This window comes from Gopherus flavomarginatus, chromosome 2, assembly GCF_025201925.1.
Source record: "Gopherus flavomarginatus isolate rGopFla2 chromosome 2, rGopFla2.mat.asm, whole genome shotgun sequence".
NCBI classification, from domain to species: Eukaryota; Metazoa; Chordata; order Testudines; family Testudinidae; genus Gopherus; species Gopherus flavomarginatus.
The window spans coordinates 65,494,362-65,520,182 of record NC_066618.1 but is presented as its reverse complement, the minus strand read 5'-3'; the positions used below and the strand labels follow the sequence as shown (position 1 = coordinate 65,520,182).

Here is a 25,821-nt window from a genome sequence, read left to right as displayed (position 1 = left end):
TGAATATGAGATCTGGAAAGCGAGGGGGGAGGGGACAATCTCCTTTCTGTAAGGATTTACATGATCACTAAATTTCCTATCTCTACCACTATGTCGTAACCTGCGCTATATAACTACATATATTGTGTAGAGGGAAATGCACCTCAAATAACCCAAAAAATGAAGGGATTCCTTGTGTTCTACAAGGGGACAAATGTTATATAAAATTACATCCACCAGTGAGTTCCAGCTTTGGGAAAGGTCAGAGTGCTGAGGTTTGATTTATGTTTCCAGTGAGTTGGGGCAACATGCTCGCCTAGACGCGGCTGTGTCATTTTGTCCCAAATTACTGGGCACTTGTAATTACTCAATTTATGAACGGGTCATGGAAAAAAATCGAACTATTAGAAACAAAACGTTCTTTACTGAAACACAAAGGCAGAGTTTAATTTAGAACCACTAGCGGCCATTCTGCAAGGTCCCAGAAAGCGGAAATGTAGAATGTGGGTTTAGCTGCCAACAGATACACTCAGAACAGAACTGACCCAAAGAAATGCCAATTCCACCACACATAACGAAGCATGTTCCTCTTTATTAGCCATAGTGTTTTTCTTAAGCAATTAAAGCAGGGCTATTTCACTCCCAACAGTGTGTTTAAAGCTAAAGCAGGTCAAACCATATTTTAAACGGGCCAAAAACGCGTCGGGAAAATAAAAGTTTTAATAGCAGCCTTACTGCTTGTCATCGTTTCTGATGATTTACGACCCAGTTCTGGTGCATTTTTGACCCAGTTAAAACACTCATAAATAAAAAAGAAGTCGCAATATAAAACGTGCAGACCAAGAACAGTTGTGTAGATGGATATTTCGAAAGCCTTTCTGCTTGTGTAAATAGTCAGAGCGTTGAGTAAATACAAAATGAAGTGTCAATTGCGATTTTATGGTGTTCGATAACACACACGGTAATGCAGATTAAACAGGCTTGTTGGCAATATTTGATAATGCACTCATTTTCTAAGGCAACTCACAGCCTTGCTCATCTGTGTAATTACTTGAACGTACATTTTATAAGTAATTTCTTCAATTCTTTCTTTTCCCCAATTTGAAGGAGGTAGAATATTCTTCCCACTAATTATTTTCCCCTAAAATATGCCGAAATAATAAATCGTTTATAATCTTAGGCGTTTCTGCCAGAACGGATTCAATAAAGATTTATATTAGCTATTTTACACCGAGACTGACAACATTTCCGTGAGTGGAGAGAACTCCGATACAATGGAAACTGTCCAGAAACACATTACATTTCAAATCTCAAAGGTTTAACCAAAATATAGAGGAAATTCTTCCCTCAAATTAAACCCATGCAGTCCCATTGGCTTCTGTGGGGTATTAGGGAAGGAGGGAATTTCGGCCCTCTGTTAGTGAAAGATAAACGCATTTATCTTTGTATAACATGCAGTGCAAATATGCGCATTTTTATATGTTACATCAAATTCAAATCCAGTCATACAAAGAACAATCACCTGCGGACCTTAAAATTACATCTTTGGGTAGCGAGAAAGACAGGACATGTCTAGAGTTATTGCCAAGTAACTTTCTTTTCTTGTACAGTAGAATGTATCAAGGGAAAACATACCTCAGTAGCTCAATAAACCATTTAATTTCTTGAATTAAAATACCTTAACAATTCCCACGATTTAGAACAAAGAATCTTCCCCTTATTCCTCCCCCTTCCAAAACAACATACATATTTCAGTCCAAACTTTAAACGCTCTAATATTAAAACACCAAATATTCCCGAGGTATTCTGGAGAGCTCCCAAAATCGGCACAGTTTCCTGAGTCCGGAGGTTTTTGAAGATGTATAAGTAACCATCTTCCAGTTTCCCCTGTTTGCTCTAGGAGGGTTCTGTAGGGGTCTCTTTGATTGCATCTTGCAATTTTAGCTGGAAACAGGGAGAAAGACAAATCAGCAGTTTCAGAAAAAAGAAGTGTGGGGTTGATTATTGACCAAAGAAGCTTTTCTTCAAATGCGACATTCAAGGGGCTGTTTGAAGCAAAATGCATACGAGTGAATTTTTGCCTCTTCTCCCCTCCTACGCTGCCCGACTTCTCCTTTCATGTTGTGCCATCGCAATATGCCATAAGGAGCAAGTGTTTTCTGTTTTAGTGCTCTGTTTACAGCTTTGGTGCATGAAGCCATAAATCTTGTATAGCCATAAATGACAAAAACCATTGGTATGCATAAGAGGCCACCCTGGCCTTATAGTGCTTTTTATTTGTCGTTTGCTTTGTTTTTGCTTTAAGGTGACACTGTGCTCCCTTGCGATTTTAAGCATACTATTTATATTTTTAACACCTTAATTAACGAAGAAACGACAAATTTACACCTCCTAATTATTCTAAATCTCCACTTAACGTGTTTCACCCAAACCAGCTCCTTTATGCGGGGTTATAGTCTTAAACTTGATTCGAACTGTAATGTAACCGAAAGGAATTCCATGGTTGTTACTGACGCGCGTACATTTCTGTTGTCAAATTTGGGTTATTTTTTTAAAAAAGCACTGAAGTTCAAGACATAAACCCTCCAGATACACCTCAGCAGTCTATACAGATAAGTGTGCCAACATAGGCATAGCGTGTGTGCCAAATGTATGTGTGAATGCGTGAAAGTATATCCATGCACATATGGGTGGATAGCTCTATAGGTATATCGATGTGTATGTATGCGTAGATCTATCTCTGCACATAGGTGAATGTATCAGTATGTGCATATATGTGTGGATATCAATATGGGTGTATGTGTGTGTGTACATCTCTATTTGCGTGTGTATATGTTTAAGTGCAAACTATAATTATTTCATTCGTTCCACTAAAAGCATTGCCCAGAGCGCAGAGCTGATAGGAGTTGCTTGGATGGAAGACATAAACCACAGATTAATTATGATTGTTATTAGTATTACTGACTACGTTTCCCACAACTTTCAGCATTCATGAGCTCGGGTAGATAATATTCCATATCTACCAAAAACCGATTCACACAAAAAACTGGTCAGAGTGACCCTTTGTGAGCGCCGTTTGTCTTCATTAGCATAATTTTCCTGGACTTTAGTGACGCCTCGGTGCGGGGGGAGCTGCACTCCTTCACTCCCCTCTCTCCTCTCACTCTTTCATTCCTTCTCCGCAACCCCCACCCTGCCCCGGACTTCCCGAGGCGGCTGCGGTTCCCCCCCCTCCCCACCAGACGTCTTTTGCGTGTAATATTCATAAGAAACATACCCATTTTCTGTGGCACTACATGAGGGAAGCCCTGAGACTTGATAGCTCTTATCTTTGGGACCCGCTTGCTGCCCTAAGGGCTGAGCAGGGAGAGGAAGGGGGTCCAAGCCGAACCAGCAATCCCTTGCGAGTCCTGAGCAGTGAGTGCTCCTCCAGTCTGGGCTGGTGGGTTCCTGGTGCAGATGACTTGAGCTGGTGCCCATCCCGGAGCCGAAGGGACTTGGCTGGGGGAAAGTCCTGCTCCCCGGGTTGTGTGTCGCCGAGCCTCCAAAGAGCATGTTGGCTTCCGCCTCAGTCGTCAGAAGTTAAGGTAAGCAGGCCACAAATACGCTGCTATCAGTTGTGAACGGCGGAGTTTATGTCCCAGTGATTTATGACCATAGACTTAAATCTCGGTTCAAGAAGAGTTCACAAGCAGGAGCTTCCTCCCAGGCAGTGACTGATACCCTTACACTTCGCATGCAGGCAGTTTCTCCCTCTTCCCTGAACTTTTCTTTATCTGTCAGGAAATCTTTAGAGGCTGCCTGCTTTTCTCTCCTGGATCAGAGTTCGGGCTAGGGGGAAGGCAGGTTGGAAGGAAAGAATTTTGTTAGATGTACCAGGGTGGGGGGAATAATTGGGAAATGGGGAACAAGTGAGGGACCTGCTCGGACCCCCTCCCTCTCCCTGCTCAGCCCCTAGTAAGACAGCTTTCCTCCGTGTCTTCTTTATCTTTCGGAGAGCTTGTTAAAGTGGCACTTGTTTAATTCACAAATATTGATCTTGTCGGCGAAAGGGCCACTCCAAGATTTTGGGGCCCAATTTTGCTTTCACTCCCTTGCGACCCCATTGAAGTTAGTGGGATCGCCCTGGTATAACCGAGGACAGAGTCAGGCCCTTTGTCTTCAATGTGTAAAAGAGAAACATTTTTGCCAGCCCAGGTACCAGTTTCAGTGACAAACTTTTGTCCTCCTCTGGTTTTAGTATCTCTGGCACTTTTAAAAAAAGTTGTTGTACCCACAGCTTCCCAGTTTTCTATAACTTTGCAGAAGCTGCTTAACTCTGGAAAACAAAACCTGAGTTGCTCTGTCTGCAAATAGATTTTCCAGAACCTAAAATCAAGTTGCTTTTTGTTTCTGTTTTAGCTCCGTGCAGAGCTCTGGGAATATTCTTCACCAGACTTTCTACTCAGCATTACCCCCCCTGGACGTGTTAGTCACTGTAACAAACTTTAAAATGTCAAAAATAAAGTGAAGCATTTTAAATGGGCGACCATGACATTAAGATCACCATTATTTAATTAATGTATTGTTTTCCTGAGACTGAGTCCCATTTCTCTGTGTGTTTCAAGGGAACTAAATGAAACCTACTTTAGGGCCTAAGAATCAGGCACAGTAACGGGGGGAGGAGGGAAGGTTATGCTTTATAATTGAGGAACTGGAAATTAATAAGCTTATATGTATATGCTTTACCTTGACCAGCTTATTAGTTCAATAACATCCATGGGTCTTAATAAAAAATCAAATGGTAACGCTTTTTGGGGGTTTATTACATTAACTAGTCTATAATAAAAGAAAGGGACCATTCCTTTCTAAGTAACTTGTATCACTTTAAATACATATATTTGTAACTATTGGTGTACATTGTGTAACACTTTGTCCTCAGAGGCTCATGTGGTTTTAGCTGCTTTGGAAAAAATCAAGCAACATGAGACTGTAGCGCACTATTTTTGACCTGGTGTAGCTGTTTGTCAGCAACAGAGAGGTGGGTGCGGGTAGAGAAAAGGATTTTAATTTCTGAAAATAGTGTGTGTGTGTAAGAGTTCCTAGATTGGAGATAACATTCTGATATCCTTTCCCATTACTGAGGACACATCTTTAACTGTTTATTTTCAGGCAGGTAAACAGCATGAGTTAACAAAAAAGATTCGCACGGGCTGTAGGAGCATTTTATGGTTTGTGTGTCCATCCCCTCTCTCCAGCCAAATGACCCTCATACATCAAATTACATAGCAGTTTCAAAGACAGAACCTATTATCGTTAAGTTGGAAGGAAAGTTCAAGCCGTGGTCATGGAGATGAACGCTGGTTTTTCAGGTTCCTGGTGTTTTTTCCAATCCATCATGTTTTAACAGGTAGAATTTGGTAGTTTCCATGAAAAGAAGTAGCTCCAAAATAACTTCAAAAGTGCCTTGATTCTTTACGAACTTTTGATTATAATTGTCATTCCTAGAGAACAACATTCCATTTCTGGGATTTTTTTTTAAAGTGAAAGATATAAGAGATGGAAATTCCAAACAGGCCGATTCTACCAGGCTCACTTGAGAGAAAACTCCCAAGTGACAACTGGAGAACAGTCCCCAAATTATTTACTTTGATGGCTTTGTAAAACTGTTTGGTCCTGGTTGCCAAATCTGTGTCCAAGTTTAAAAATTCACTGCAGTTAAAACTGATTTATGTGCGTGAGGTGGGTTTGGTATTAAATATCGAAGTTAGTACCAGCTTGATCTGCAAGTACTGCTTCATTCATAGGAAAACAAAATATGCATTAGACTGCGTGCGTGTGGATCTTCTTGAATAGAAAGGCTTTAAATAGTTTTTTCTTTCCCGCGTAATGTATGTGTGTGTGTGTGTACAATTAAAAAGTCTTATCCAAACTGTAACCACAATATAAATATTAAAAATAAGATGGCAGTGGTTACTGTGAAGTACAGGAGAAAGGTTTATTACTCTCCTACAGCAGTGAAAGTGAATGAGAGAACCACTCCCCTAGTGCAACATACATTTTCCTTGATTACCCTTATCTGGAAGCGTTGTATTTAAATAATTCTCTGGTTCCTTGTGTGATAAATGATAAAACAATTCACGGTGTTATAAACCCTAGAAAACCCTTCTACTGGTGCAGTAAACCACATATTTGTAGCTGCCAATAGATTCAGGCAGCTTTTATATCAAAATTCTCTTAGCCTAAGGCCAAGTCATGCTGCTAAATATTGCTGACCACTTTTTCTTTTATGGCTTTCATGTCACTTAGCTATTGAAAGTAAGATGGATTTGTACCATTTCTTCACTCTAGTGTGCTTTCGCTACACCCTAGGTCTACCAGGAGAGGCCATTGGAGGAAGAACGTCACGTGACAGAGGGGTGCCAATGTTATTCTTTAAGGGTGTCAAGACCCTGTCAGTTTGTGAAATAAATATTGGGAAACAACGAAATGCAAAAAGCGACCTACTACGACAGCTCTGCAATCTATGGTGGCTACCCCTACCAAGGAGCAAATGGTTTCACTTATAATGCTAGTCAGCAGCAATATCCTCCATCTTCATCACTTGTGGAAACTGAATATCATCGACCTGCTTGCTCTTTACAGTCACCTGGCAGTTCTGTGTCCCACCATAAGGCCAATGAAATCAATGAGAGTTGCATGAGGACCATCACTAGCCAACCCATTCAGCCCCCAGTTATTTCAGAGCAGCAACAGCAACAACCTCCAGCCCAGCAGGCACCACCTCCACCTCCACCCTCTGTCTCACCACCTCAAAATGCCAGCAGCAATTCTGCCCCAACTAACACTACCAAGAGCCCAGTTATTAACTCACCCACCATGTCCAAGCAAATATTCCCATGGATGAAAGAGTCTCGACAAAATACAAAGCAGAAAAACAGCAGCTCCAGTTCAGGTATGAAAAGTATTTACATTATAAGTGACTTACTTAGCCTTGCAGGCCAAATTGTGGGATCAGGTATTTGTAGTTTGTCCTAGACATGTCATCTTTTAAAAAAAATATTGTCGGAATAATCATATTTCTAATATCACTTTTTTACTATGTATCTTCTAGAAAGTGTTTTTCATTGCTTTAAAGTGACTTTGGTAAAATGTTAAACTCAGCCTTGCAAATTATTTCTAAGTTATTTAGTTTCTAGGCACTTCTATTTTCTAATGTTTAAGATTGATATAACATTTACCTCTTAGTCTGTAACATTCCATTCCACAGGTTATGTTCCCTCTTCTATTAAATCATGTCAATATATAGAGGCCTAGGCCTCTAGCCAGAGGCACATCCTGAATATTTTGTTGGCATAGTGCTATTAGAATAATAAGACAGTGACCTAGCCCTGCTGAAGTGTAACTGGAATAAAATAGCTCATTATCATCTGCAGTCAGGATCAATGCTTTACTTACATTCAGAACCTATTCTTATTTTATCAGACTGATTGGCAAAGTTACAAGTCTACTAAACAAAGATCAGTTATGAGTACAGTAAAGTTAGGTCCATAAAAATACTACTGGGGGATTATAGTGTATATCAACACTATTATTACACAAATACATCTAAATCGATAACACAAGCTTCTGTTCCCAGATATTTTGTTTATATTTACCACTTCCTATATTTCCTGTGTATTGCGGAAATAGATTCCAAAACTTTAGCAAATTTTTCTTTCATGCCTTTCTTATGGTTTGATAATATTACCATTTACAATGTTGTGTGTCATGTATTATTTTATTCATCAAAGAAATGTGTTTATATATATATACATATTACATATATATTTATATTTATGTTTATATTTACATGTATATGTTTATATTTATATTTTTGTTTGTATATATGGGACATGTGCACATGAGTGTGAGTGTGCACACACACACACACACACACACACAGAGTTCATGTGTGTATGATGAGATTTTCAGACCATTCTGGAGGATTCCATTGATGGAAGTATCTAAATCCTCTGGACTGCTTTGAGGAAACCAACAATAATATATAAAATATAATCAGACTTTTGCATTAAAGAGTTCATAAGACTCGCTTTAAAAAAATCTTTTCTTCTTGTATAAGGATTATTTCAGGTAAACTACAATATTTAGTGTGTTTAATTGAGGCACTTATAGTCATACAGTGACACTTCAAAGGTGAAGGAAAATAATGGTGAACCGTTCAGTGCTTTTAGTCTGGCATATTTTAGTTATAGAAAGAAATATGTACGTTTCACTAGGATATTTGTATACCAGTGAGCTGGGATCTACGGACACTAATCCTAGCCATGGCTGCTATTGTTTCTGGTTATTGTGTTCAGGTTCCACCATGCTGATTGTATTCTTTGTGTGATTTACATAGGTGAGAGCTGTGCTGGTGATAAAAGCCCTCCAGGGCAAGCCTCCTCTAAAAGAGCACGTACAGCTTATACAAGTGCCCAGCTGGTAGAACTGGAAAAGGAGTTCCACTTCAATAGATACCTTTGCAGGCCAAGAAGGGTAGAAATGGCTAATTTACTCAATCTCACAGAAAGACAAATCAAAATTTGGTTTCAGAACCGCAGAATGAAATATAAAAAGGATCAAAAGGGAAAGGGCATGATGACCTCTTCAGGAGGACAGTCCCCAAGTAGAAGTCCTGTGCCTCCAGCTCCTGGGGGGTATTTAAACTCTATGCATTCTTTAGTAAACAGTGCTCCCTATGAGCCCCAGTCGCCTCCATCATTTAACAAGCCTCATCAAAACGCCTATGGCATCCCTGCATCATATCCAGCTCCTCTCAATAATTGCCCACTTCCTCAAAAGAGATACACGGGGACAGCAGCGGTTACTCCTGAATATGATACTCATCCTCTTCAAGGCAACAGTTATGGAAATCCACATATACAGGGAAGCCCCGTCTATGTGGGGGGCAACTATGTGGACACCATGACCAATTCTGGGCCTTCCATCTTTGGTCTAACTCATCTCCCTCATCCTTCCTCTGCCAACATGGACTACAGTGGGACTGGGCCAATGGGCAACAATCACCACCATGGACCTTGTGATCCACACCCAACATACACAGACCTTACTTCTCACCATCCTTCTCAGGGAAGAATTCAGGAAGCGCCCAAACTCACCCATCTGTAACAGACATGAGTTACTAAGTGGAATGAAGTCCCCAACTTTTTAAAAAGTACTTTCCACCCTCCCCTCCCATCTCCCTCTATTTTTTTGTTTTTTGTTTTGTTTTGTTTGGTAAAACGTTCTATAGTTTATGTGACGTAGCAATATTTGTTGCTTGAATTGCTCTATAGTTTCAATAGTGGATATTTATCTTCTTGAACTGGAGCCTTGTGTCTCCCTTTGGGAGTATACGTAGGCTTTATACTTTACTTCTACACTTTTATCAAAACAGGGTATATGAACAAATTTTCTATAACAATAATTCTGAAATGTGAATTTGTTCGTACATGATTGATCCCGCGGGGAAGCAAGTTTTTATTGCACTTCTTTTAAATAGCGAGAAAGAAATCAAAGGCGCTTGAACAGGGGCTCCCTGGACAATTATTAATACGTGTTAAGTCTTTCAATGTGTGTATGCTGGTGAACATTCAGATTAATTTATATTTTTTTTGAAAACATTGAATAATCTAAGTGTTTAAAATTTTATTTATCCCCATCTGTTCATATTTATATATATATAAAAAATTCTGTACCCTGAATATTCAGGAGGTATTTACCTGGCCATATGTTAGATGGCATATTGGCATAAGTAGGAAATATCATTTGAAAGGAAACTATTACTCCTTTATTTAAAAATATTATAATGCAATAAAATCTGAAAGAAAATGGATCACAAATTGAATAATTTATGCTTGTAACATCCAGCTAAATGGAAAATGTGTAAACCTGAAAAGACTAGATTTGTTTTGAAAGTTATACATTCCTTGCTGCTCACATTCTGAAAAAAAATAAAGTTTTTATTCTGAATAATAAAGAGTTAAGAAACGATTATTTGTTTTAAAAGACCCAAGCCATGTGATCTCTAAGTGAACAGATACACATACACACAAACATCCGATACCCACGTACCCTCCAGCCCCTTCTATTTTCCTTATCAAGATTTTAAAACCTGCAGTGAATTGGCAAATCCCAATATGTCTTATGAGCTGTGACAGTTTCAGCGTTGAAAATACCAAAGATGCGAACGATTCGCCTTATGTGTCCTTAACGTTAGGTGCTGAGCTTCAGGCATGCTTACAGGCACTGCTGTGGGGAGGATGTTTTTGTCTGAATAATATTTATTTGGGTCAGAAACAAAACCAGGTATATTTCTCAAACAACAGTGTTCCACTTAAAGCTCGGGTGCCGGCGCCGAACAGAGTGATTCCCGAAACAGTGCTCGGAAGGGTAAGCTGGTCCTTGCTCCAGGAATGTTGGATTTCGCCATGTTGGGCTCTTTTTTCCTCCTGCAGGAACCCACTTCACCAACAGCCGTCCGTATGGAAAAGGCTCTTCTCGCCTCTGCACTGAAGGGACCTTTGGAAAGCTGGGCGCTTTTCTACTCCCACACTTTTCCTCCCAGGGTCAAAACAGACAATTCATCGACTGTTACATTGTGCTGGGAGGGCCGGGAGGGGAGGAATTAAATAAAGCAAAGAGAGCTAAGAATAAAAATAAGCTCATATATATGGATATTTTGAAGGCACAAATTAAAACCAAAATGTAATAGTGAGAAATACAGTTCATCACCCCACTAGGGAAGAAACCAGAATAAACCAGCTGTTCAGGCTTGTTTACACTTTTTGAAAGCAAAGCTAGCTGTTCAGGCTCATAAAAAGGATTACAGTGTAGTTCGGGATATTTTCTTCTCAATATGTTGTTTCTTATTCGTCTATGATTTGAAAAAAATGACCCGATTTTGCATTTTTTCGATTGTGTTAATCTGACTTCCTACCCGAATTCACCTCCTCCTTTTTCTGGCCCTGGTGGGGGAGGGGAGAAAAGAGCGCTCTAGCTTTCGGTTAAAAAATACAATATTGTAAAATACTTACTGTCTGCATGGCTTTCGATAATAAATTAGCAAGCCAGTCACATGCAAGGCTATTCCAATAGGAATCTGTATTAACTAGAAACCAGAGACGCGAATTAACATACTAAACTAAGATTTTTCTTTCATAATACTATGTGACCTTATTTTTAAAATTCAGCCTATAAATCAGGGTGAACGTTAATAAACTCTGGTGAAATATACTCATGTATGTATACAGAGGCATAAACATATGCCATGTATATAATAACCCATGCTTTTCAGTGTCTGTACCTTTTAATGCACAGGAAAAATGTCGCCATTTTGGTCTCACTCTAAAATATTATTAATCGTGAGTCTTTATCTTGTTCTGAGAATCATCCTTGCTTGAAGTTTGTTGAAAATATTATAATGTATTAATGAATATATATATAGGTGTTCTGCAAAAATATATATAACATTTCAGTCAAAGAAAGCGATTTTGTATGTAGTTAAGTGTATATATATTGAAGCAACTGAAGAAGAGATTGCTTAGAATCTGTCTGACATTTTTCATTGAATAATAATATATATTCAAAACTGACCTAGAATAGAACATTAATCTGAAGAGGAAGACAATATCTTCTGGCAATTGATAAATCCAGAAAGGATTATTTTGGAAATGTTTCTGTTTTATTTAAACAACTCTTGTTTTAGGAAGGTTAAATAAAATCAAAGGAAATGTCAGAAGCTATGAATTCTTCATGTGTTGCTTCTTTTAGCACAGATAATTAAATTTATAAAAATATTAGAAAGAATTTGGCTCTCCATCCCCTCCCTGTCATTCCAAATATATATAAGAGCGCAATTTCCCTTACTTTTTCCAGAAAAAAATATATCATACATCTGGTTTGTTTTAATTTTTAGATCTTGTTTTTAAAAAAATCTATTGATTAACACATATTTATAAAGGCAGAGTAATAGATTTTTTTACAAGTATTTTACGTTTATTGTCCGAAGAGAAAAACCTTTTGTTCCAGGTGGTTTTTGTATTACACCGACCACAAGAAAATAAATAGAATAAATAAATAAATAAATAAATAAATAAATAAATGCCCAGGATACCTACACCCACACGGTTTTTACTTACAAAGCCTCGTTACACTCCAAATCTCCCTCTTTCTCTCCCTTTATTGTCTTTTTATCCTACTGTTAATTCCAATATTTTAAAGGAAAAATAACCCCCAGCAGTAAGCCAAATAGAACCATACTGTTCCCACAGTACTGAGAATAACTCTGTAACAGTACATTTTTAAAAGGAGCCCTTTTCCTTGTTTACTTGCGTTTCTTGCTCTCCTTCTTTGCTCGGTCACATTTGATCTTGGAAAGAGCAAGAAGGTTTAAATGTGTTCTTAAGGGCCAGTAGCTGTCAAACCTTTTGGCGGACAAGATTGATCACGCGCAGGCATCACCAGAGCTTTGTTTGGAGTAAAAGCAAGAAAATTAAACCCCCAGCATTTTCCAACAGCATCTATATTTATAAGGCATCCCTTTTGAGGTATTAAATGACAAGTCTTGTTCTATATTTTATTTAAACAACCCAACAAAACAACCTCCCTTTAAAATGTCCCAACCCCATCCCTCCTCCCGAGCCTTTCCCAGATATACTTCATCTTGTGGATTTATTAGCTTCAAACCGAAGGGTTTTGGCCAGCCTCGGATAGAGTGGAGGTCTAATGATCAGTTTGTTATTTGAACCACTTACAGAGATTCTGGCGATGCATTTCAATGCAATCCCGAAATTGAGCAGCTATTGCCAGCGCGAGGCTGATTTGACTTCCTTTAGACCATTAAAAAAAAAAAGCACAATGATGTTTTTCATTTTGAATATAAAAAGCTATACGAAACAGATATGGCCTGTGTGCTGTGGAAAATAAAATTCCGGATATATTCATTGAGAATAATAATAATTAATAATAATAATAATTGTAGCCATTAGCATCATATTTTACCACTCTTCTCGATTTGATTGGAAAGATTGTTTCAAAACATCAGAGTTCAGTAGTTTAATAGCTCTGTAAGTGCTAAATCAAAACGATTGTAAACAAAGTAAAATGCTTTTAGATCATGTACAGTTATTCAAGTTAGAATCCTTGCAGCATTTTCCCCTGACATATTAATATTTATATACATATCTGACACTACCTTCCAATATATTTCCCTGCAATTGAGCATACTCACCAGACCCAGTCTGCTACGGTTATTAAGCAAAACATGTCAGCAGACGCGAGTATAGTTTACAAACTAATGCTCTAGATTGCTTAGAGTATTTACAGTATATCTATATCTATATAATATAGATATAGCTATTATGGTCCACTTCTGTGAAGTCAACTGCAGTGAAAAGTCATGACCATAAAGCTGTTTCTATGTTATTCTTCCCGTAGGAGCAAGGCTGCAGCGGAAAATCCTGCTAAACAATGGGCTCAGAGATCGGCGGCCAGTTGTTCTCCATACTGTATATACTCTCTCCCCTCAAAGCAAAAGTGTCATAGAGATGCCAATTCGGGAGCAATAAACTAGTTAGGGGAAGTGCTATTCCCCAGGAAAAAAGCAGGACTCTCTGCCAGTAACTCTTGCCTGGGTGCAACTTCTTATGTGGCTGAGATGTGGGGGCCCTAGGTGTCAAAACTTTGAAGATTAATGGATTACTTTGTTAATGACTCAAAGCGTCAGATTGAGGTGCTTAAATGATTTGCGAGGTGCAAAGCGTTTTCCTGACAGTCCCAAACAATGAGATGAGTGTGCGGGAGGAGACAAGAGGGGCAGCAGTCTGCAGGACAGGCAACCACACACACACACAAACACTCACACACACACACACACAGACACACATGCACACACATACACACGCGCACGCACAGGTCATTTCAGATAAGGACGCAAAGCCGATAGATACAGATATATAATTTCCCCCCTAAAAAGTGTAAATAAAGCCTTTCTGGCCCCCAATGAGGCGTTCCTTCCCGACTTTTTTGGATCAATCAAACAGACAGTGGCTTCTTTTGATTAAAGCCCAAATTGTCATTGGGCAGAGGCAATCATGTGACAGCCAATTCGGTCCAATTTCAACCTTGTCTCCATGAATTCAATAGTTTAATAGTAGCACGGTCCCCATACGGCTGTAATCAGTGAATTAGAAAAAAAACACCCCACCAGCGATCTTCTATGATATATTTTTTTTCTTCTCTCTCTCTCCTTTTTCCTGGGCCTTTCCCCCCTCCCCCCAAAAAACCCTCAATAAGAGGGAACTTTTTCTCCAAGGGGGCTGCGAGTTGAAGGCCATGAATTTCGAATTTGAGCGAGAGATTGGTTTTATCAATAGTCAGCCATCGCTTGCTGAGTGCCTGACATCTTTTCCCCCTGTCGGTGATACATTTCAAAGTTCATCAATCAAGAACTCGACGCTTTCACACCCGACACTGATTCCTCCTCCTTTTGAGCAGACCATCCCCAGCCTGAACCCAGGCAGCCACCCTCGCCACACCAGCAGCAGCCGTCCCAAGCAGAGCCCCAATGTCAGCAGCAGCAGCCCGGTGCCAGCCGGCGCCCTGCAGCCTCCGGAGTACCCCTGGATGAAAGAGAAAAAAGCCTCCAAGAAAACTACCCTCCCGCTTGCTTCGGCCTCAGCCTCAGCCACTGGACCAGCCTGCCTAAGCCACAAAGGTCAGTTCAAAGACTTTCCCCTAGAGCTAGCCCTTTTCCTTGGATTGTTGCTTTCCCAACTTCACTGGAAATGGTTTGGAGGAGGAGGAGGAAATAAACTGGTGGGCTCCACAGTGTTATTAAACCCCCCAAACTTTCCCTAACTTGTTTAATGTGGGATGATTTATCTGAGTTGGAGCTGACCTCCTCTTGTCTCGCTGTCCTAGAGTTAGGATATTTGACAGTAATGAAGAGTGATAGATTGCTCCTGCTCAGCTAAGCAGCTGATGCATTAATTATAAATTGTAGTATGGCTAATATAAAGTTTGCTCTGGTAGGTTTGGGAGCTAGAAGCAATAATTTTATTGAGGTGGAAAGGGGTCCACAGTATCGGGAGCACAGGAGTGCAACACAATGGATTTACTGCAGCCAAGGGCGGCCATTTTGTTGCAGTTGATATTTTATGCTATATATATATATATATATATATAGCTTTCCCCTCTTTGAGGTGGAATGTGCTGGGATGCTAAAATTCAAACTGTGCATTTATCTGTTTTTACAGAGTCTCATGAAATCCCCGAAAGTGGTAACAGTGGATCTAGGAGGCTGAGGACGGCTTATACCAACACCCAGCTTTTGGAGCTAGAAAAAGAATTTCATTTCAACAAGTATCTCTGTAGACCAAGGAGGGTAGAGATCGCAGCTTTGCTGGATTTGACTGAGAGACAAGTAAAAGTCTGGTTCCAGAACAGGAGGATGAAGCACAAGAGACAGACCCAGTGTAAAGAGAACCAAAACAGTGAGGGGAAATTTAAGAATCTAGAGGACAGCGAGAAAGCAGAAGAGGAGGAGGAGAAATCGCTCTTTGAGCAAACCCTCAATAATGTCTCAGGCGCTCTTTTGGAAAGGGAAGGTTACACTTTTCAACAAAATGCACTATCTCAACAGCAGGCTCAGAATGTACACAATGGAGAGTCCCAAAGTTTCCCAGTTTCGCCTTTAACAAGCAATGAGAAAAATCTGAAACATTTTCAGCATCAGTCACCCACTGTTCAAAACTGCCTATCAACAATGGCCCAGAACTGTGCAGCTGGCCTGAACAATGACAGTCCTGAGGCCCTAGATGTCCCTTCTTTACAGGACTTTAACGTTTTCTCCACAGATTCCTGCCTACAGCTTTCAGATGCAGTTTCACCCAGTTTGCCAGGATCTCTGGACAGTCCTGTAGATATTTCTGCTGACAGTTTTGACTTTTTTACAGACACACTCACTACAATTGACTTGCAGCATCTGAATTACTGAGAAATTAAAGACGTCCTGTCGCCAACGGTTATGGCTTGTTTCAAATTACTTTCTTTTATTTTTCTTTTCCTGGTCAGTATTTTCTGTTTATTAATTCCCTTTACTGTGTTCCAGAGCCATTTTTACTGTTTCTTATGAAGTTTTAGTTGTGTTCAGTTTAACCTAGCCACATTCTAGGTCCCTCTATGAAAGCAATATATGAGGCCTGTAAGAAAGTGATCATATAGAATTGTATCTTCACTTTCTTTTTATTTTTGTATTACATTAGGATGCGTTGTCATAAGTATTTTTGTTAGAATAAATTCTTGTTTGCTACAAGTAGCTTTCTTCTCTCTCTCTAGACTCAAACCATAACCGGTATCCCCTCCCCCAACCCCTTATTTAACTTCAGAAATAAAATTAAGACATTCTGGTCACAATCTCTCTCCTTTTGGTAATTTAATATATTTATTAGAGAGAAAAAAATCACATTTAAATTCTTTATTGCAAAGGTTCTCATAAGTCAAGTCAAAGTACCCGATGATTCTCACAAATATAACGAAAAGCCCACAGAGCTCACATAAAGATTTCTTCCTTTTAATGTACACATAACACGTGAATACAAGTCTTGCATTTTCTAAACTGTGACAAACACCATGTATATGCAGCTTTGCGGTTACAGACAAAATAGAATCTATTGTAAATGGGAAACGTGCCTGCTAGAGAAACTGGCTGGTTACACGGGTGGAATGCTCATTTCAAGCATCCTATTTTTCTATAACTCAGTGCTTAGGTGTCCAGCAAGTCGTTTTCTGAAACACTTCTTTAAAAATACAAATGCTAACAAAGGACGCCTTGGATTAGCTCCCAGGTGCTGAAAGGTCCCAAAATAAATCTAAAAAAGAGAGGAAATAAAAAAAAGTTATTATGTGTAAAAATACATTTAGGACGGACCGTAAGTTCTTAGTGCCATTCTTTCGGAGATTTCTGCGGGGGTCCCATAACAAAAAAGTCCCTTTCTTTTTAAACCGTTTTGCGGTGCCAAAGGTTGATCATTAAAACTGGAAGCTAATGGTTAACATGTTCAAATTTCAACGGAGCCAGTTCAGCGGCCCCCTCTCCTAAATGTGTTACTTCCTCAATTACAGCAGTAAAGAAGCACATTAAAAACTCCAGCTAATTTGGTAAGAATATTATCGGTATTAATTACCTAGCTCAGAAGGTGAGCGTTTTGAAATCTCTTCTAAAATCAAGCAACAGATGCCGGCAGGTAGTTTTGCCGCCCAGAGATCTGTCGACCCTTGATTTTGAGAATTCCGGAATATTTCTGAATGGATTCATTTGTCTCAAGTAGTTTGTTTCCATTTCAGCTGAGGTGTGTTGTTTCTCTGATCCGCAACACGTTGTGGAGCTGAGATGCGTGGGCAATAGCTGGAAGAGGTTGGATGCAATTCTTCCTAAACTCATAAATCACACTCTTTCTATGAATGAGAATGTCATCAAAGAGATCAATGGCAGGAACACATGCACAAATAAAAATCCTCGCGCGTATTTGCCGGAGCCGGGGATCCCCGTCTAAAACCATTAAGTTAGAAGGCGTTTAGTCATAATTCATTTTTATTGCTCGTTTAAAACAACAGATTGGCTAAGCTGCGGATGCCTCAAAAACCCCGGGCCTGCTTCTTTTCTTTCGCTGCTTCAGTACTTTCTCTTTGGGAAGAAGGCAGTTCCGTCAAGTATTTTAACTCATGTTACAGGGTTCCAATGGGATTTAATTGTTAATATATGATTGGCTTTAGATATTTATATATGATGTATATACAGAGTGACCTCATAGCATCTTCTTAAAATAACAGAATTGTTTACTTAAAGACCAGTAAACGTCTCTCAAGCTATATTTAAAATCACTATCTGCAAATCTATCTGAGATACAATTCTTCAAAGAAACTCATTGTAACCCCTAAATCTTGAGTGTGTGTGTGTGTCGGGAGGGGAGACACACGGAGTATTATTTGGGGAATGTCCCAAGAATGTGCACCAGGCACCAGAAATGCTTCAAAGGCTTGAATTGCTGGAGATGCAAACTCGACTTTCTGTAAACCCGGATGAACCGAAGCAACAAAGGAGGTAGGCTGGGGGCTAGCAGAAAGGTTTGACTTTTAAAATAGCACAGCTCTGAATTTTGTGTGCATTTGCGACCGTGTCTGATGGCAACTTTTCTCTTTGGGGGGATAAAGAGATATTTATCCCTGGTGTGTCCCCTTTCCATTATGTTGCACTGAGGCTCTGTAATGGCAGCAGAATTCGAGGCATTAGAGAAGAGACAATGTAACAAAAGAAGCGGATTTCTTCAAAACAATGGTACAGAAATGAAGGGAAACGATTTAAAGGAAGCAGAGGAGAGTAGAAGAGGAGCTGTTATTTGGCAAAAATTACGGGTAAATATATAGAGAGGAATTCTATGTGCAGATAGATTTGCAAATATATTGATTTTAAATAGAAAGAAGTTTACTGTTCTTTTAGTCAACAATTCTGTTCTTTTGATATGATGGTATAACATCAACGATGTTTATAAATAAATTATACATATACGGTATACTAAACAGTTTTGTTAATCGTTAAAGTAGTGGGGAAAAAAAACCACCCTGGACAAAGCCATCTCTTTTATAGTAAACAGATTCACCAGCCTGTGTTTGCACCTGATTTATACAGCCCTTATCACAACTGATTGACAAGAATTAACTAAGACAATACTGCAGCCAAAAAAGGTTGAGCATCGTTCCATACGTGCTTGTTGGACTCCCCCCGCCCAACCCCCAAGGATTTTAAGAAATCGAACCTTTTCAAACATCTGCTATCTAGGCATGTTTGTAATATGGAAGGGCAAATTTTTTTATGGATAAACTTGGGAGGAGAAACATATATTCGTTTTTTGGTGGCGTCAGGGGGGGCTGTGGAGGTGAAATGGATACATGGGTGGCCTAATAAGAGCCTCGAACACTTCTGGTGGCTTCTCACTTGGAAGAGGATGTTGCACTTAGTATATATGGGTGGCTGGAGGGAGGGAGCTAGAGAGTCAAGGGGGAAATAGCTCTTTATATTTTAAAATACAAACAACAATCAATCGGGCATGGTGATAATACAAAATCTGCCAAAGTTGAAGTGTATCTGCATAAATCCACCCACAGTTCGCCAGGCTGAAAAAGACAAGAATAAAACTATTCCAGAAGTTCAGTGGCTGGCTGCACATGTTTGACAAGCTCTGTAACTGCCTGTATCCGTCTGAATAGATAAGGGGAACATGAAATCAAATGGCAAATACCAACGATCATCCATACTGTTCTATACATTGGTTCTATTTTCCTTGGCTGGAACAAGAGAAAGTTTTAGTAAATTTTGAGAGAGATCACACAGTGTGTGTGTGTAGGAGGGGGGACCTCTGCCAGCAGCCATCTGTTTACTCTCCCCTCTACTCTTTGTATACTCTGTGGTGGAGTACGCAGCCACCAAGTGACAAAGGCAATGAATAGGAGTTAGGGACTGCTGTGGCCCTTCACCTCCTTTTTTCTCCCCCGCCCCCTTACCCCATGGCGTGTCATTCTTTGCTTGGGTGTGTTTATCGTTAGGAACTGTCCCTAGATCTCACGCAGTGTGTGTGTGTGTGTGCGGGTGTGTGTGTGTGTGTGGCACAGGCGCCGCGGGACCCCAGCAGATGGGATTGCAGAACCAGGACAAGCTTCCAGCCTGCCCCACGTTTGCAATCGTCATCCATTTTCCTGACCCCTCCCCTGTCCTCCCTCCCCAGCCCCGAAACCTAGTGAGCTCACGTAACCTGTGGTTAGCTGGGCAGAGCCCCAAATGGGGGCCGCTGCGGCAGCGCTCCAGTCCCTCCTCGCCCGATGCCTGGGCGCGGTGGCAGAAGCCGGGCGAGCCCGCCTGCCTGCAGCATAATGGGGTTAAATTACAAAAGCGCCTAATTTCCATGCTAATAACATCGGCACGATGGGAATGGGGATGGACAAGCCCCTTTAACTCTTGGCTGGTCGAGCGTGGGGCTCTGCGGAGGCTCCAGGAAAGGGGACACCCAGGCGTGGTCCCCCCCAATGCCTCCAGCCCCGAAATGCTGCGCGAGGCTCCCTTCTGCACAGCCCTCTTGGCCGTCCAGCTGGGGCCCGCACAAGGACCAGCCAGCCGGAGGGCAGGGAGGGCGGGCTGTCCTGACTGCACCAGCAAGAGCGGCGCACTCTCGGGCCATCAGTAAAGGCGATTCCCCCCGGAGCGGTGCTGATGGTGGCAGAAATCCTCCCAAGCGCGCTCCGGGGAAGGGAGAGGCCACTAACTGCCCTGCGCGCAGAAAGCGTGGAAGCGCCTGTCTTACCTGGGTTCCTCCAGCTGGGTCTCCGAGCCCTGTAATCCATGCAGCAGGAGCACCCCCCTCCACCCTCCTCCAGAGGCGCCTCCGAGTCAGCTGCTGCAGGCTGAGCGCCTAGGCTCACACTGTCTCTCTGGCCCCGGCTCTGAAGCCCCAATCCACTGGCTAAGGGGGAGGGGGACGGGGGGGGGGAAGAGAGAGAGGAGGTAGTGGTGGCTCCGCGTCACCTTGATGGAGGAGCGCTCTGAATTTAAATGCCACTGGAACGGTGATCCATCACCAGCAGGAGCAGGGAAATTTTAGCAGGAGGCTCAGCCATTGGCTGCTGCCCTCACGTGTCCTCCTCTCACTGTACATTCATATCATTTTTCTCCTGGCCCCATGGAGGAAGTGAGAAAGTTGGCACGGTCACCCAAGACTCCGAAGACCCGGTCACTCGGTGATAAATGGACACAGCGAGGATGAGTTCCTTCCTCGATTACCCCATCCTCAGCGGAGAGTCCGGGGCATGCTCTTCCCGAGCCCATCCTGCCCCAGATCATGGGATTACAACTTTCCAGTCCTGTGCGGTCACTGCCAGTAACTGCAACGGGGATGATCGCTTTATGGTTGGCAGAGGGGTCCAGATAAGTCCCCATCACCACCACCATCACCACCACCAGACCGGTGCCTACCAGCATCACAACAACAACCTGGGCATGTCCTACTCGCACTCTAGCTGTAGCCCGGGATATGGCACCCAGAACTTCAGCGCGGGTTACAGTCACTACGCACTAAATCAGGAAGCAGATGTAAGTGGAGGGTATCCCCCATGCACCCCAGCCGTTTACTCTGGAACTATCTCATCTTCCATGGTCCAGCATCATCACCCCAACCAAGGTTATGCTGGGGGCACGGTGGGTCCCGCTCAGTACATTCACCCCCCATACGGACAAGAGCAGCAGAATCTGACTCTAGCGAGTTATAGTAATTGCTTATCTCCTCTCCATGCCAGCCACCAAGAAGCTTGTCGCTCTCCTTCTGCAGAGACCTCGCCTCCAGCACAAACCTTTGACTGGATGAAAGTTAAAAGAAATCCACCTAAAACAGGTTAGTCGTGATTTCAGAGCAGGGGGCTGTTTCTTTCCTCTTCCACTTTCTCTAATAAAACAAAACTCAAGTCATGTTGCCTTCTGATCTATAGTGTACAGGTGCTTTGTTGTTTATAGGTAAGGAGATCTGAGACCTCTGATGGACAGGTTCATCAATCTGATATAATGGCAGTTCCATGCTGGGTTTTTCGGTGGTAATATTTCTTGTAATTTGTAAACAACTTATCAAGTTTCCTTTGATACACACTAGTGGCCGACTTTATGTTAGCACCTCACCCTCCATCGCTCACTGTCCCTCTTTTTAAGAAGTTCTTATTCCATATCTTTTTGCCTCTGTGTACATATTGATTATGTCACCTATACATCACTTATTTAACGTTTCATATACTTTTGCAGGGAAAGCTGGAGAGTACGGATACGTAGGTCAGCCCAACACCGTTAGAACCAATTTTACCACTAAGCAGCTCACAGAACTGGAGAAAGAATTCCATTTCAACAAGTACTTGACAAGGGCCAGGAGGGTGGAGATAGCTGCTTCACTGCAACTTAACGAAACACAGGTGAAGATCTGGTTCCAGAACCGTAGGATGAAGCAGAAGAAAAGAGAGAAGGAGGGGTTGCTACCCATTTCCCCTGCTACCCCGACAGGAAGTGAAGAAAAAACAGAGGAATCATCAGAAAAGTCCAGTTCATCCCCATGTACCCCTTCACCAGCTTCATCTACCTCAGACACTCTAACTACCTCAAATTAAAATATTTCTGGCCCCCACTGTTTTAGATATATGACTCCCACTTTAAAGCCACATCTTTAGCAAAGCTTTATTGATTTAAAGTATATTTTAATCTTTAGGTCATCTTTACATCAATCAACTTGTTTCAAGAGAATTTGGTTTTAGAACGTTTCCCAGCTGTTTAGTCTATGCAGAACTAAACAATTTAGTGGTTTCCATAATCAGGTTTTTGATGGCCACTAATTCAAAATTCATATTTTTTAAAATTCCAGCTAGCGCTGCTCTTTGCTACAGAAGATTTGTTGGCACAGTTAAGAGTTGCTCTCAGTAGAATAAAATTGCAAGGACGTTTCTATATTTTTCCTTACATAAAGACAGGATATATGGAGTACATAACCTCATGAAAAGATGCACTATTGAAAGTGTTTACACGAATTATAGACCTTTCATCCTTTAATTTAATGTATTATTTTTCGTGTGTATGAGTTTGCTGGTTGTAAATACTTTGTCCAAGAGATTTATCTTTTTACAGATTTTTTAGAAATGATGTCTAGATTATCAGATTAAATAGGGTAGGTACATTCTCAAAGTTGATTCAATTTTATATTGTTAAAACTGATGATCATATCAGCTAAATTTGTTAATGTCAATCAGATACCTCAAATAATAGCACCATTTCTTTTGATGAGATAGAAGAAAAAAGCTTCAATTGCACTGGGTTTTGTAAACTTTGCTTAGTGTGCTCCCACCTCACCTCCCCCATCTGTGCTGGATTATATTGGACCTAAGGGTATATTATCCTAAAGACCTGACCTACACCTATTTTCATATTAATCCTTCCTTAGACTTGATGTCTTTTCGATCAAATCGTAAATGTGATGAATGGCCAAATGAATGTATATTTTATGTAATTCGTGTATGGAACATTGCATGATGCACAGTGCTTTGATGTACTTAAGGTACACTGAGTTTTATCAGTTGTCATTTGTGAGAAAACCATCTTCCTGATTTTCTGTACAATCATTAAAGGTTCTGAGATTCTGTAAATGATGAATCCAGAGCAAAATTTACGGGTCCTAAAATGTCTGTAATAAATATATTCACGTTTCAGGTATACCTGGTTTGGGTACTTTTTTCTTGTGCCGTTGTTGATCATACTTAGCTCAACATTTCAGTTTCTTCATTTTCACTGATGTGGCCTTTGATTGCTACTTAAATAAGAAGTAATTTCTCCTAATCGTTACTGTGCTGTGGTCAGAACTCTGTGGCTCCTTTCAACCGTGCCACATCACACAAGCCTGATTCCTTTTTCATGTTCCAGCAATATTATCTTTAGAAAATATAAGAAAACTCCCCTCTCTATTGCAGCAGGAGGGAATTTATGAACTAGATCTATTTTTGAAACGCAAATACTAGCACTTCCTGGTTCAAGTGCTAACCTTTTCACCTCGAACTGAACGTTGACATATCTATAAACAGAGCTCTCTTCAAAAGCAAGAAACTGTCTTCAGTCAGTCTTTCTTCACATCGTAGGCCAATAGTTAAGAGAGTCACATTTCATTATCCCTAGTATAAAGTTGACCCAAGAAATGCAGCTTCATTCTCCCTCCTCTTTACATTGCCAGTGACATCTTTAGGACGTTAACAACCGGAAGGTTGGGTGCTTCTTCTTCATGGAGATGGAACTCTAATGCTACACATTTGCCCCTTATTTCAAAGAGAATTTCACCTCCAGGTGATACACACAACTTATTCTTGCCAAAGAGCACAGTAACCTACACCGATTGGATGCTTTCGCTGTGCGTAAAACAAGTTCTTTCAGGTAAATTTTAGGAAATCTCGAAATACTTCAATTCAAGTTAATACAGTTTGCAGATTAAAAGAAAGCTCCCCCTACTCCCTCTTTTTATTAACTGTATTTCAGGGCTGAGTACAGACGTACTCAGCTAGACATGTGAGGTATAAAATTGATGCTAACTTTTGAATTTCAGCCCAAACAAATAACTTTTTATTCCTTCCCTACACATCTGTAGGCAAGTTTTACAAAGGCTGGGCTGCCCATAAAGCGGCTGACTCTGCTTGGAGGCTCTATAGAGCGTCAACGAAATTTTCTTCACTTCAGTGTCAAAAAAGACAAGCCTTGATTTGCAGGCGCGTCGGCCATATCAAGAGCAAAGAGATCTGCCATAGCACAGGGCTGTCTCCAAAGGCTTCTGTGAATGCAGCCGAACTTCAAAGCAGAAGCAGATATTTCTTTCATTTCCCCGCCTGGCTTATACTTTACCTTTTGTTTATTAGTGTAAGGCCACAAAGTAAAACAGATGGCTCTCTTCCCGATCCTTTAATGTGTTAAAGTGCCATTTGCATGCCAATGAGGTGATTTCAATATCGAAAACTGTATCCAAACATGTTGGAATTTGGTTCTGCAACCTGGCTCCCCGGTGATGGCTTAATGGAACAGAAAGAATAGCAATACATTCTACACTAAATGTAGCAGTTCCTGCTTGTCACTGCGGAAATCTGCAAGCAAGCGACTCCTTTCCAAAGAACCCTTTACCTTTCCTCAAAGAAAATCTGCGTATCTTTTTGCTGCCCAAATAGATTACATCAAAGGGACCTAACACGTTCTGCTTCAAAGTCTTGTCTTGGGTTTCGCTACAAAAAATCGTTAATGAAGAAAAATTGAATGAAAATCTGTAGACTTCCGGCGCCTGATTTTTGTAACTGAAAGTAAAAAGGGCGACATAAAATAATGTTAATAATAAAAGAAGTATTTGACCTGGCAAGGAGGTTCATTTTCTTTTAAATCTCTTACCATTCGTTTGTTTTTACTATAGTCTTTTTTTTTAAGAGTCCAAATGTCAAACGAAGTTTAGCATCTTTCTATAATACTGGCGTTCACCTTTAAAGTTTACTTTTGGAGGCTGTTGAGATGCTTTGGTGTTTTCCTCTGGGGCTATCAGATTGAAACAGATCAATATTTACTCAGTCTGAAAGGGTTGTTGAAAAGGCAGCTAACAACAAACTGCTTAGCTGCTCACCCCTGTTTAATCTCAGGTTCACCGAAAGTTCAAGCAGAAATGAATTCAGTGATGGGTCACTTTAGAATGAGTCCCAGCGGTTTATCTCAGTGCTCTGGTAAAGGCAACAATTACAGATTCAGGCTCTCTCTACGAGAGCAGCAAATTTCCGATTATTCTTTTGCTAAGCGATGTTTGCTAAAAACTTAAAACATTTTCTTTTCTTTTGCTGATATTTTGCTCCCCTCCCCTTCTGTTTCGCTCTCTCCGTCAATTAGCCGTACTGTTGGTAAAACCACGAATAGCTATTAAAATTGATTGGCATAGATTCTTAAAATAAACCCTTTACAAGATATAATTAATTTAAAAACGGTCTTTCAGAGACTACCTTTCAGGGAAAGCACTGCACAAGATTGAATGGGAGAACATTTGTGTTTCAATAATAGCACCAGGATCTTAATATCTATCTAGAGCTATCTATCGGGAAGCGTGCAGGAGGAATTTTCAGAATTAATTTAGACATTAATTTGTCTAAACCATGTGTTTTTATTCTCTTCTGGTCCACCATTTACCAAAAAAAGAGTTAAAAAAACATAGATCCAGGAGGAAAGTGGTGGACGTTGCGGCTAAT

The 25,821-nt window shown here is 40.7% G+C and overlaps 3 protein-coding genes and 1 long non-coding RNA gene across 7 annotated transcripts in view; 3 read left to right on the top strand and 1 right to left on the bottom strand.

Annotated features, from left to right (window-relative positions):
- Window positions 1–9,929, top strand: part of HOXA3 (homeobox A3) — a 43,351-nt gene extending 33,422 nt beyond the window's left edge. For 3 of the 4 annotated variants that reach the window (XM_050938685.1, XM_050938684.1, XM_050938686.1), the window contains 2 exons: window positions 6,331–6,913; window positions 8,360–9,929. In XM_050938685.1, the coding sequence (XP_050794642.1) occupies window positions 6,448–6,913; window positions 8,360–9,129 (1,236 nt within the window). In that variant the 5' untranslated portion in view covers window positions 6,331–6,447 and the 3' untranslated portion in view covers window positions 9,130–9,929. Of the gene's footprint in view, window positions 1–3,512; window positions 3,567–6,330; window positions 6,914–8,359 lie in introns of those variants that run through there. The other variant, XM_050938687.1, reaches the window with a different exon arrangement.
- Window positions 552–3,346, bottom strand: LOC127044227 (uncharacterized). Its single transcript, XR_007772436.1, has 2 exons — window positions 3,257–3,346; window positions 552–1,923 (listed from the first exon to the last, which is right to left on the bottom strand). It is a non-coding gene; the product is annotated as an uncharacterized LOC127044227 (long non-coding RNA).
- Window positions 9,930–14,334: 4,405 nt separating the features above from the next.
- HOXA2 (homeobox A2) lies at window positions 14,335–16,257 on the top strand. The gene is made up of 2 exons (XM_050938702.1): window positions 14,335–14,716; window positions 15,258–16,257. Exons 1-2 carry the CDS (start codon window positions 14,335–14,337, stop codon window positions 15,995–15,997), a joined length of 1,122 nt encoding a protein of 373 aa, XP_050794659.1. The 3' UTR covers window positions 15,998–16,257.
- A 4,537-nt stretch (window positions 16,258–20,794) lies between these two features.
- HOXA1 (homeobox A1) lies at window positions 20,795–22,191 on the top strand. The gene is made up of 2 exons (XM_050938709.1): window positions 20,795–21,437; window positions 21,836–22,191. Exons 1-2 carry the CDS (start codon window positions 20,795–20,797, stop codon window positions 22,189–22,191), a joined length of 999 nt encoding a protein of 332 aa, XP_050794666.1.
- The last annotated feature ends 3,630 nt before the right edge of the window (window positions 22,192–25,821 follow it).

What these genes read in the sequence shown, in the direction of transcription:
- HOXA1 (XM_050938709.1), top strand. Translation starts at nt 20,795, where the DNA reads ATGGACACAGCGAGGATGAGTTCCTTCCTCGATTACCCCATCCTCAGC. An exon ending in AAGAAATCCACCTAAAACAG is followed by an intron (nt 21,438 to 21,835) that starts GTTAGTCGTGAT and finishes ATACTTTTGCAG; the next exon opens with GGAAAGCTGGAGAGTACGGA.
- HOXA2 (XM_050938702.1), top strand. Translation starts at nt 14,335, where the DNA reads ATGAATTTCGAATTTGAGCGAGAGATTGGTTTTATCAATAGTCAGCCA. An exon ending in AGCCTGCCTAAGCCACAAAG is followed by an intron (nt 14,717 to 15,257) that starts GTCAGTTCAAAG and finishes CTGTTTTTACAG; the next exon opens with AGTCTCATGAAATCCCCGAA.